The sequence below is a fragment of the Micromys minutus genome, assembly GCF_963924665.1.
Source record: "Micromys minutus genome assembly, chromosome: 12".
NCBI classification, from domain to species: Eukaryota; Metazoa; Chordata; class Mammalia; order Rodentia; family Muridae; genus Micromys; species Micromys minutus.
In genome coordinates this window covers 30,085,953-30,099,103 of record NC_137981.1, presented here as the reverse complement: position 1 = coordinate 30,099,103, position 13,151 = coordinate 30,085,953, and the positions used below count along the sequence as shown (strand labels likewise).

The 13,151-nt window shown below is 43.3% G+C and overlaps 1 protein-coding gene across 1 annotated transcript in view; it reads right to left on the bottom strand.

Moving 5' to 3' along the window:
- CACNA2D3 (calcium voltage-gated channel auxiliary subunit alpha2delta 3) overlaps window positions 1–13,151 on the bottom strand; it is a gene marked incomplete at both ends in the record, with an annotated part of 779,660 nt that overhangs the window by 41,373 nt on the left and 725,136 nt on the right. The window contains 3 exons of the mRNA XM_080926621.1: window positions 2,731–2,786; window positions 4,311–4,363; window positions 7,155–7,230. Coding sequence (XP_080782747.1) covers window positions 2,731–2,786; window positions 4,311–4,363; window positions 7,155–7,230 — 185 coding nt within the window. The remainder of the gene's footprint in view (window positions 1–2,730; window positions 2,787–4,310; window positions 4,364–7,154; window positions 7,231–13,151) is intronic.

Sequence of the window (13,151 nt, the reverse complement as noted above, 5' to 3'; positions counted from 1 at the left end):
TATTTGGCCTCCCAAAGGTGTTGCAATCCACAGGTTGAGATATGGAGGTCTAGAGTAAAGGGACATCCGCAAATTATCTTTTAGAAGGGGCATAAGAAGACCCCCCCAAGGCAGAGAGCATTGAGAAGTAAAGTATCACAGTTTAATTTTGACCCATGTTGGGACAGCTGTGAAGAAATTGGGGCTCTAAAGCTCAGAGTGGGAACCTTCTAGAGTGTTTATAGAATTCATGTTACTGTGCCCTGTTCTGCACCCCTCCAACCAATGCCAGGTCTTTTTGGTGCGGGCCCTACTGGCTCAGCTATCAGTTTGTTGTAGGAGCTGTCAGGAGTGTTGAAGAATGCCTAGCAGCACGTTGGCTTCTACCCACTAGATGCCAGTAGCAAGCTGTGACAATCAAAAATGTCTCTAGATAGTGCAGTGACTGCTGCGAGGCAGAGCTTCCCTTCAGTTAAACAATACTGCCTCCAGCAAAGCAAGGATCACAGCGAAGTGCTCTCAGAAGATAGAAAAAAGAATCATCAAGTCCTTGGAATGAAGTCTTTGGAATATAAAGCTAGCATAGATGTTTGAGATGGCAGGGCAGGGTGAGAATGGGGGCCCTGACAGTGGAATTTGACAAAAAGATGGTCTTTCTTGAGGACTGAGGATGTAGTTCAGTTGGTGGACTGTCTACCATTCAGGAAGATGTACTCCTCAGCACAGAACAAAGAAGGCAACATCCCAGCACTGGAGAGACAGATGTAGATACAGGAGGATCAAAATTTTGAGATCATTCTCAGCTACACAGAGAATCTGCATTGTGAAGAGGACTGCTAGGGGATAAAATTAACCACCATAAGATGACTCACTTACTACCCTTAGCACAAAGCTTACTCCTAATAGTCACCCTCCCCCAAGCATGAACACTTCTGCACTGAACTCATACACATGTGCTCCAGTGCCCACTTTAAACCTGTACTATATCTAATGAACCTTTACTAAGAAACTGGAAACCCAGAGGTTCCCAGACTTGCTGGCACAGGCAAGGTTCAACTGGCTGGCTAGACAGCCACCTCAGGCCAGCACAGCCTCATTTAAATCAAGTGAGTCCTTGTTCCCAGTTACTGGCACTATAGCAAGAAGGTATAGAGAAACTAGCCAAGCTGCAACCCAGGCTCTGGAGCCTTACTGCTTTATTCTGCCCCGCCCTACCTTTATTTTTTTAAAGACAGTATGTATAATATCAACAAAAGCAAATTCCTACCAGAGGTAACATCTCTTTAATAATAGTCTTCTTTTTCTGTCATTATGAGTCATAGTTTTCTCTCTACCTACTAATTTTCTGTTCTCCGTGTTGACTTTTGACTGTATTAACTCAGTGGTCTTCTGTCTTGGCTCTTGTTTATCATTCTATATATTTTTTTACAATTTCTGGTAAAGGATATGGATCTTGCTATGTGGCTCAGGCTAGTCTCTACTTCCTAAACTCACAATTCTCCTGCCTCAGCATTCTGAGAAGCTGAGGCATGAGTCCTTCTGTATGGCTATCTAAACATACCAATATTTTAAAATTTTAATTAAAATTTTTGTAGTATCAGTTTGATAGACTTTTTTTGGGTAAATTATGATCCTAAACTTATTTCATTAGAAGATATTTCACAATATTTAATATTGTGAGTGTCCTGTCAACTGTGTAAAACCTTAACAATTTCAGTTACTTGCTTACACTGAATGTCTAGACTAGGATAATGAATATTCCCTACGATTTAAAACTAGTACTAACCTAGTGGGATTGATAGGGTCATGCCTGATACAAGATGGCATTAAGCTAGAACAGGCATCCAGTGTGAAAAAAAAAAAAAAACTCAGGAAGGAACAGAAGTGAATGTCTGGGGAGCCAAAAAATCTACTCAGAAGGCTCCTATAATATAAAATGTCAACATCCAATACCTACTTTACACCACAGAACAATCTCAGAGTTAACAATACAACAAATAGTTGAAAACAACATGAATGCTAGTAGCCTACCAGTCTTTAACATACAGATTTAAAAATTCAGAAAACACACAGAGAGAGAGAGAGAGAGAGAGAGAGAGAGAGAGAGAGAGAGAGAGAGAGAGAGGGAGGGAGAGGGAGAGGGAGACGGAGACGGAGACGGAGACGGAGACGGATACAGAGACGGAGACGGAGACGGAGACGGAGACGGAGAGACAGAAAAAGACAGGCAGAGGTTCTTCCCACTGTGCTAATGATAGGGAAACTAAGCCTTGGTGAGATGATTCGTTTGCTAATGTTAAGCCTAACTTTAGCCATACTGAGTAGACTTGGGTCTCTGAGAATATCCACTAACCACCACTCAAATCCTCAACTCATGTGTCTGCAGCTATACAGGCAAAACTAGCATTCCTATCCACTTTTGCAGCCAGAACATGATGTATTGTCTGCCTTCCTTGGCCTTTCATGTTGCCCGTCAGCTTTGTGGAGGTTTCAAACCCTGCCAAAGAGCAGCTCCTCTGCCTCTGTTGAGGAAATAGGTCAAAGTGAACTTGGGCTAAAAGAATCTATGTCATTCTGCAACCCACCGTATAGCATAGGTTTCAGCAGAGAGGGGATTTCTGCTGACAGAGCTGAAGAATGTCACATTGTCCTGGGTGGTTTAATGTGAGCCAGGCGATCCCCAATGAAGAACGTCAGAGACCCAGAACTCATCACTCACACTAAGGAGCAGAAACCCCAGTTGCTGCCTACCTTTAGCTGTCATGTCGGAATGCCACCAACTGCACAGATTAAACTCCACCAGGAACCTAAGGAAATGTGAAAAGCCCAGGGTTATGAGATCTGTGAACCCTGCAGAGAGCAGTACTTTTCGTTTTGTTTTTTTAATGTCATTTGTTCTACACCTCTGCCCATTTGAAAAAAAAATAGCATTGCACTTTGGGACATTGCTGTGGCTACTTGTGTTTCCACTGAATTGCCACTAGGTTTCAGCTCACTTGGAAAACAAAAACAAAGGTATTTTACCTTCTATGGCCTGGAATCCTAGTTGAGAGGGATTCCTGGTTGAGAAATGTCTGTTATTGGGTCAGAAGTCAGCCTCTAGTAATTTGCCTTTACTTACTTATCCTCTAACCTAGTTTTATCCCACAATAAATAGCCAATCTCTAAAGGGTCCTTTGCCTTATCTCAGAACTTAAAGACAGAACACTCTTCTTGGTCAAATCCAAGGTCTGCAGGAGCATGGAGTGAGTTCAGCAAATGTGTATGGGATCAAAGTATGGGTCAAAGTTTTAACACAACCATGCCATAATCTATCTTCAGAGAAAAAAAAAGACAAAAACAAAAAACAAAATGTCTCAATTGCTAGTGAAGGATGCAAACAAAGATAATATAAATCACGTTCTAAATGAATGGTGATAGATTAAATACCTAGTCATGTACTTTTCAGATCCATGGTTACTTTTCTTAACAGCTGCTGCTCCAAGAAAATCTTATCGCTAGACTTAATGTATCCTCCATCTCTTTAATGTACAGAGCACTTGTTTGTCTTTGGGTGTACATTGTTGTATTACTATATGTTTACATTAAATATATGTTTATATGTATATTTATGTATATATGTATATACACACATATATACACACACATATTTATCACAATTCCATTTACCAAATGGCTAGGGGTTTGCCTTAAATTTATAGCACTAGCTCCTGGCTGGGAGAAAGAGGAGGAGTGACAGTTTGGTGTTCTGGTCAACACTCTAGTCATGGAATTCTCTTTCCTAGGATGCACTGTTGCTGCAATGTATCTATTATCTTCTCTGGAGGCCAGCAGTTTTTGTCACATTCCAGTCTGACCTAAGTCAAGAAGTTTCCCAGGATCCTCAACCTGATAGGGTAAACTTATTAACTCATACCTAGGAAGAGCCCCGAGTCCTCTCTGTAACCCTTGTTAAACCTGGCTCCTGCCCAAGCCAAGACATCAGAGCAACAGTGGACAGCATAGCTGTGTGTTCTCCTGACCACAGCCCACCCAGGCAGCATTAAGACAGCCAGGCATCCGTGTTAAATTTAACAGTAACCACAATAAATAGAGTTGGCTTATGTATCCTAAGCTGTTAGTCTGCTCGGGGATGACAGGGAGACACGCAGAGGGCTTGCGAATGACCAACACTAAAACAAGATAACTTTGTGGTCTCAGAGTTCAGTGCTTTGAGGTGTTCCATGGATCTAAGGTCAAAGAGAACAGAGAGTACCATCTCCCCATTCACTTTATAGGAGAGAGAGTGGAACAGGGTGCTTGTTGAAAAGAACATAGCAGATGGTACTTACAAGACAAGTTCTGTCATTATCCACTTGGCTGCAGAGAGGAAGGCCTTATAGGGCTGGAGGGAAGAATTCACTCCATTAAAACAATGGATTACATACAATGTTTGTAGTTTGACTTAAGGCTTTACATAGAGACAATGTTATTCTTCGAAAGAGATGGATATCATGTTAAAAACCAGGGAGGGTCTAGCCAAAGGAAGAAAATGCTTAGATACTGTATCCTAAAACTAACATTTTAAAACTTTGAACTCCCCCATAGTGAGATGTGATTTACAAGTAAAATAAACATGATCTAATACAAGGGTTATCAGTGGGAGGAAGGAGGAAGTTCAACAAACGATGCTTAAACCTTTACCCTCTAGGGGCTAATATTTCGCAGCCTGATGCTGAGGGGCTGGAATCATGTAACTAATTTCAAATGGTAATTCTCACTGCTCCCCTTTGCAAAGGTGACTCACAGTTCTCCATCGCTGTGTGTTGTTCATTGAGAGAAGCACAAATTGAACACACTTGATTTTAATGCCTTCCATGAATTATGGAGGATTTGGGCTGCCCTTTCTCGCACTTACATATTTGGACTTGAAAAAAATGATAACCATATGAACATGTGATTTTATCCCCACAGAAAATCCCTTGCATGCTATAAAAGAAGGCATTGACAGCCTAATCTTTATTTCAGAATATTTTAATTAAAAAAAGCAGTTGGATTGTTTACTCTGTGATATTTCCTATGTGGATAATTCAATTTCCTGAATTCTGGAAAATACCATGTCCCCCTCAGTTGGCTCTTTGTAACTAGGTATACCAGATATGTAAGTGGTGTGCAGATTTGCGAGGCAGACGATGGCACCGGCAAGGAGCTGGGCTCCAGACAGCAGGTCCAGAAAACCCTGAGCACCTTTTGTGGCTGCCATTAGGAAAATGTGTGCCAGATCTTGGTTTCTGAGGCGACAGCTGCCTAATCCCCCTCTCTGAGCATTTTAATTATAAGAGCCAGAACCAGCAATGGAAGAATTATCCAGTTTTAAATAAAACAAGAGCGAATTTACAGCATCCTAACTGTTGCTGAAAGGTTCCTTGCTCAGGCCAGAGAGCAGCATAAACAAATAAACAAATGAAAGCCACTGGGCTTATTCCCAGCCCACCCTTCTTTGCAAGGCTGTATATTTTTCCATTTGATTTGAGTATGGTTTTCAACATCAAGTCCCTGAACCAGGGGACTCTCTTCCTCCAAGTTTAAGGTCAGAAAAAAAATTAAGTTCAACAGTTTCTTTAAACTAAATGCCTCAGATCCCCATCCTCTGATCATTAGGTGTGTTGTCGTTAAAACTATCACTTCCCCAGAGCCAGAGTTAGACATGGGCCGATTTGGTGTCTCTGTTCCAGATGGGATGGGTGGCAGAGGTAGAGCTGAGAGGATAGACTAAGGAATCCCAAGGCTGTGTATCATGGCACTGGCTCGCCAGAGACTTTTAAAAAGGAATGAAGAAAGCCAGTCTTGAGAACATTTCAAATCTGGAAATAGTCTCACTAAGTGCAGGAAAGCCAGTTTGGAAACAAAGGGCCCCCATTCCAAGTAAAGTTCCCATTAAGTGGTGTTTACTATCAAGTTCAACCTCTCAGTTGCCTCTCAGAATCTTTGTATCTCAGCTCCTTTCTGGCTCACTCTGGTGCAGAAGAAACATGTTAAACATTTGACTCTTCCATACCAACCCCCTAAGATGTCAGGTCTCACAGAGGCTGCTAAGGTTCAACAAGATGGTTTTGAAATCTTGTACTTTAAGTGAACATTTTGATTGGCTTTTAGGATTTCCCAAATCACATTTCAAGGAATATATATATATATATATATATATATATATATACACACACATATATATATATATATATACACACACACACACACACATATATATATATATATATATATATATATATATATATATATATATATATATATATCTGTGGGCTATCTTAAGGTATACCTTAAAGAAAAAAAATCTGTATTTTCAGGCAATTGAGGGTCAAAAAGACATTTTTCTTGTACACTGAAAATTACATTTTAAAACTGAGACTAGTTGATTTCTGACAGGTTGGAGCTAGTTTCTAAGGACACCGCACTGCATGCCCCTAGATTGTAAGCTCCTCCCTCGGTGGAAGCAGCTCCCGGGCACTGAGAATGGCAGAGAAACCACTGTTGGCCTGAGAGCACTACTGCACTATTGCAAGCCTGTGTGTCAGTGCATGTGTCTGTGAGCAGGACTCAGTTGTGTGTGTACCTGTGTATTCAGAAGTCAGAAATAAATGGCACATGTCTCTCCCTCTGTTGCACCTTGATTTTTTGAGACTGAGTCTCTCAAAGATCTTGAAATTGAAGGATTCAGGCTGGCTAGACTGTGTTGCACCTGCTCTGAGCTTTCAGATACAAAATGCCATGTTTGGCTTTCATGTGGGTCCTGGGGACCCAAACTCAGGTTCTCAAGGTTATGTGGCAGGAAATGTACTGACTGAGCTATCTCACCAACTCCCTCAGAAGGACAATTTTGGTTACACAAACCACATTCTTTTAATTCTCTTATATAACAGTCAGTGACGCTTCCCCCTCCCCTTGTCTATAAAAAGAGGACTGTTCATTAATCCATCTAAGACCTTGATCTGATTTTTAACTTATATAATCACTGGATCCGGGCTTAAACAGAAACAGTTCTTAGTGAACCAAGTCAGGAAATACCTTTTAACATTCTTGGTTTTGAGTAAGGTACATTTGATTCCTCTAAAGTCTGAGCCACAGGTCCCGAAGGCGGCCTACGCACCCAGCTGTTCCCTGGGCAGCCGACGTGTACTTACATCTAGGAGTCCGTGGGCACTGTCACTACTCTCCTTGTTGGCTCTACACATGGCTTGGTAGTCATACAAGGTTATTCTGTGGGGGAAACAGAAAGAGGCTTCAGGAAGTGAGAACACACGGCCACTACACAATGCTTAGTTAGGGCCCATGAGGTGAGAGTTCACTAGCATTGTGAGCCATTGTCACAAACACAATGAGACCCGAATAATATAGGCATAGAGCATGGTGGTGTATTGTAACAGAATCACATCACCACTGTAGGCTAGCAAAGGGAGGGACTGGAGATGTCTGGAAGAGTGTGGGAGACCCACACCCATCCAACTTGAAGAATTCCCTATTTTTCTTCAAAACAAGCAAAGTTGGCCTGGATCACCACACTTCCTAGGCTACTCTGAATCTGAGACTTTGTTACACGAGACCCAGCAAGAGCCACTCTAGGATACAAAGTAGCAGAACCATCTGCCTGTTCCTATGCACTAGGAAACAGACCAGGATTGAATCAAGACCTGATGTGATGGGAAGGGGGAGCCCAGTGGGAAAGAGGGAGGGAGCATTACTTAGGAAACAAGAATGTGGACATTTTGTTGTCATTGCTGACAAAAGTATAGTTGTCAGCCCCAGAAACACTGTATAATATGTTGGAGGCATTTAAGTTCCCTGTCAACAATTTTAATTAATTAATAAGGGTGAACGGAGCAAGTGCCTTGTCTCATACTCAGAAGCAGTGGGCAGAGACAAGATCCCTTACCCTCCACTGTCCCAACACAATTCCTGGCAGTTTAAAGGGGAGCCATCCCAAGTCCAACCTGGTGTGAAAAGACTTCAAATCACTTAATACATTCATTCCTATATGTCAGTGTATAATTCTCTCCTGCAGGAATCCCTTTCTAGAACAGTCCATTGCTTAACACTTACTGCTTCACTTAGAAAGATTACTATAATACAATACTGCTACCCTATGTGGCCAGTCTGATGTGGTATCCCGTCTCTCACCTCCCTGACTCCCCCATCCCCTACTGTAGTATATATCCGAGAAGGAATTCTGTCTTTCATGGGAAATACATAAACTACTGCCTGCTGACAAACTCACCTTGGTGAACCCCCAGTCAAAATGACATTATTGAGACAACTCGCTGGTGACAGTTCTGCTCCAACCAGTGAGTGGCACAGTAAGGGGGGAAGGGGTGGTTACACACTCACCTTTGTGGTTCTGGGTGACACTCTCTATCAAAAATAGTCTCCCCTTTGCCTACAAACACAGAGCTTTGTTTATAGGAATAGAAAGAAAGACCTTGAGCCAGACCCACGCTACCCTTGGTGAAGTCAGCTGGGCGGAGGATGGACAGTTCACTGGGGAACAGCCATGTTTATTACAAGAGTCCAAGGCACCCTCCAAAGCTGGGGCGAGGGGTCATGCTATAATGCCTTCTATCCCTGCTTTCTGAGTTGAGGACTGAGGTAACAAGCTGCTGTTGGACGGACTCTCAGTAGTTACAATAGCAGAGGATTCTTCATAGCATATCACCCAATTTGCCAAAAGTGCAAAGCAGGCTTCAGCCAGTCTGACATGTCCAAGGTCACAATGCTCACCGGTAGTAGGGCTAGAATGAGCTGAGGGAATCGGCTTTAACTATGCTTTCTTCTCTGAAGTAGGTTCTGAGACTGTCTCAGAAACAGTCATCCCTAGATTAATGCTAGGTTGTCACTGGAATATCATAACAAATGCTGTACAACATAGGTTCCCAGAACCAAATGCTGGATCATTTTGAGCCTCCCCACCCACCCACCGAGGGGCTACTGAGGAGTCCCCAGCCAGAATAAACCAGCTGGCTTACAAGACCAGCTGCCTGGTGGTAACCATGGTAACCCCCTGACTGACAGATGGCTGGAAGCTCAGGATTCTCCCTGGATCTTTTCCAGAGACCCCAGCTGACACTGGGGAGGGCAAAATGAATCACTGTGGGGAAGCTTCCGAGCCAAGCACCTGCCTCTCATTGCAAAAGGAAAGGGAAGGGGGTGGGCTTGATCCTACTGTTCTCAAAGAGGTCAGAGAATCAGTCTTTTTTGCCAGTCTTCCCTGGCTTCTCCACATACTGGCAAAAAAGGAGACTTTGAAAATATTGCTCCTTTGGAATTGATATTTTTTTCTTTACTGTTTTAAATAACTCCACTTTGTGGCTACCTGCATCCTGTTCTGCTGATTATAGTCAAAGAACAAGATAATTGCCTGCTTTCATTCGGCTCTAAAATAAGCCCCAAGAATTGTGCCTAGCCCAAGACCGTGTGCAGCCAGCCCTGTGGAGCTCAGCTCTGGGAATTTAGCCTCATGACAGATAACATGCCTTAATTCCCATGACTTCATCCCCAGACCACTTCAACCACGGTTGTCCACAGCCCAAGACCTTGTCATTAGCAACAACCCACTCCCTAGATGGGGCTCTTTGAAATTGTGAAGGAGGCAGGCCCCCGTCCCAAGCAGCAGCTCAGAGCCTGCCATGCACCCTGGACAGGATAATCTATTTTTTAGTAGTCATTTTGATGTTACTGGTTTTGTTGTTGTTGTTTTGGTTTGGTTTTTCACCACCAAGAAAAATGATGATCCCAACCAAGCAATTTTTTTTGAATACTTAGCAGGTTGAATTTTAAAGTGGTAAACTGAGCTCATCTAGTCTGTTTAACAACTGTGGGATAAACATTTATTAAATATCTACTCTGTGTCACAAGTCCAGGAAAGTTGCCTACAATAATGTCTAATCATGGTAGTGTCCCTACCCCTTGTTCAATGATTAGCAACCTTGAACCCAACCTTGAAACAGTTTAATATTTATAAAAATAGCTATAGAAGAAATGACCCGAGAAGCTGGCATAAGGCCCATCTTTGGTTATAATTCAGGAGTTTTAATCTAAACCTCTAAGAAGCAAAGTGACTGACCTAAAGTCGCATCAACAAATGCTTTACCTGTCGAGCACACACTGTAGGGGTCACTCTAGCAAGAAAGGGCATGGAGCATTGAATGGCAGGAAATTCTTACAGCAGGGAAGGGTGTCTGTCTCTCTTACCCCACATCATCAATCCGGCCATCCCAGTGAAGTGCCTCCTCACAGAACACTGTAATTTCCACAAGGCACACTCATATGGGAGCCAAGAATTTACCTCACCCAGGCCCTGTTGCTCTCATGTCGTCTAACCGCAGATCACTCAGCACAAGCTTTAGTTGAGGAGCACACTCCACAGGTTGTGTGTTGCTGAATTACCCAGGAGGCAGTGCTCTGGGCCACAGCAGATTGACTTCACTCTTATTGCTGTAACCTCCTGTTGTCAGGTGCTAATGGTATCTAAAAGACCAAAGCTGTTATTTTCTCCCAGGAATTTTGGCATTCTCCCCAATGTCAGGGGTATGGAACAGGTTACTGGAGTAGGAAACTAATACTGCTTACATCAGGGCATCCTGGAGGCGGAGACTACCAGGAGGGGGCGGGGCCAAGAGCCCCACTGCCTCCCAACAGTCTCTACAATTATTGGGTCCACCAGTGGATGAAGTCATTGACTATTCCTTGGGGATTTTTGAGGTGGAGATCTTTGGAAGTTGGGTTCATTCTTCAGAGGAACTACAGAAGGCAGTAAAGCAAACCCACAGCAGGCCTGGTCTGGAGGAGGCAGAGTTAGTACTCTATTGATAAGCAATACCCAGCTATCCCCTTGTTTACCTTACCCAGGAACCATCCAATGGAGCAGGAATATTGCAAGGGAGGCTACTCAATAAATGTTTAATGTCTTAAAGTAAATATTAGTGAACGAATAATGAACCTGGTTTTTTGAACGTTTGTGAATTTGTGGACCTTATAAATTCTCTTTCTGCCAACCTAAACTGCAGAAACAATGGCTGGCACACTCTTTCCTGTCCCACCAGGCAACTTTGTATTTAAAAGCCAATGGGAGGAGGGTAGGAAACAAAGCCATGGTTCTCACAAAGTGGGCTCATACTGGCTAACACAAGGACCCCAGGACAATTGAGGACCTTATAAAACTCCACTAGCTCTTGCACAATATATGCATAAAGGTAAAAAAAACAACAACAACAACAACAACAAAAAATCACTTCTAAAAAAATTCACCCATTCTAATTATGGCAAAAGACCAGAAGAACAATGTATTCTAAGTTCAAATTCCATGAGTCTCACTCACCCCTGTGGGTGAACTTAGAAGATGCTAAAATCCCAAAGCCTCCCTTTTGTTCTTTGTTCAAATGGAAATGATAGTTGCTTCCTCCTGGGATTTGGGGATGGATCAAGGGCAGACATGCAAAATGCCACCAGAGTCCATGTCTGACATGGAGGCAGGCCACCCAGATGAGGAAGACCAAGATGGCCATTGCTGTTGTTTCAGCAGCTTTGTGAGGTCTACAGCATGGTCTGTTGGAATCTTTACATTTCTGCAATCCAGAAAGTTTAGCCCTGAAACACACTGGTTCAAGCCAGTCTGTCTGTTCATGCCCTTCAGTGTCATCTCCGACAAAGAATACTTCTGTGGAAGTGGCTTGGTCAACAAGAAGCCAAGAGGCCATTACACTAGTCCTAGGAGCTGCTATGCTTCGGGCTTCACTGAGGCAGTCGGGATGAAAAGAGATCAGTCACCCAAGAAGAATGTGCTTCTCCTTCTCAGTCAACTCTGAGTTTGTGTCTGTGGACTGAGATGTCACAGGATCACTGAAGACTGGGAAAGCTCCTGGCTCTCTATTAGCCAGAGGGAAGGGTCTCCATTTTCAAATCCGCCTTGATGACTCAACACTTAGAAAGTGATTTCGATCACAAAGGATTCTGGGTAAACGTGTACAGCCTCTGGAGGGGCTGTACACACACACACACACACACACACACACACACACACACACACACACTGTACATCTGTAATAATGGCAGAGAAAGAAAAAGAAGGGGGGCAGGATGGGGGAATAGCTTACAGTCAGAGTTTCTATCGACAGTTTGAAAACACTAAAATTGTTTGCCCACAGCCCATTTCCCTGTAAACTATAAGTCAGGTATATCCATGTTGGTTCTTCCTGGTTTCGAGCAGAATTAGATGCATGAGCAAAGGAAATCCAGCCCTGGCCTTCCCAGAAAGCACCGGAATGTTTGATAAGAGGGAAATCTGAAGGCAAACCCTCAAGTGCCTGGCACCGGATAAACAACACCACTCATATATCCTGCAGTGAGAATGGATTCTCTACCTGATCCCTAACTGCGATGGATTGCTTCGGTTCTCATGGAACACTGTCTTAGTTTGGGTTCTATTGCTGTGAAGAGACACCGTGACCAAGGCAACTCTTATAAAAGACAACATTTAATTTGGGCTGGCTTATAGTGTCAGGGGCTCAGTCCATCATTGTCATGGCAGGAAGCATGGCAGCATAGAGGCCAGAATGGTCCTGGGGACACAGCCCAGAGTTTTACATCTTGGTCCACAGGCAACAAGGAGACTGTATGTCACCATGGGTGTAGCTTGAGTATATCTGAGACCTCAAATCCCAGCTCCACAGTGACACACTTCCTCCAATAAGGCCATACCTACTAATAGTGACACTTCCTATAGGCTTGTGCATTTAAACACATGAGTATATGGGGACCATCCCTATTCAAACCACCACAAACTTGTTTTCCTGTTCACTTCCGCCTCCCTGGTTTAAATGTTCTCCAATTTACACTTGTCCCTCTTACAATTGGCACTTTAATCTGTAGTAGCCCAACTCACTGGGACTCCCACACTTCTGGGGAAGGGGAAAAGATGAGACAGTAGACAGGAGACCATGTTTCTTTGATGATCTGCTAAAAGTTCTTTTGCGGCTGCCCTTCCTGAGATGAAGCTTGAGTTTTCTCCCTTCTGTCTGTATGCCTGGTATTTTGCTCTAGTTAGCTTGAGAGATCCTAGAGCAGCCGTTTCCAAAGTGTGGGTTGTGACCCGTTGCGTGCGGGTTTGTCAAATGGCTCTTTCACAGGGA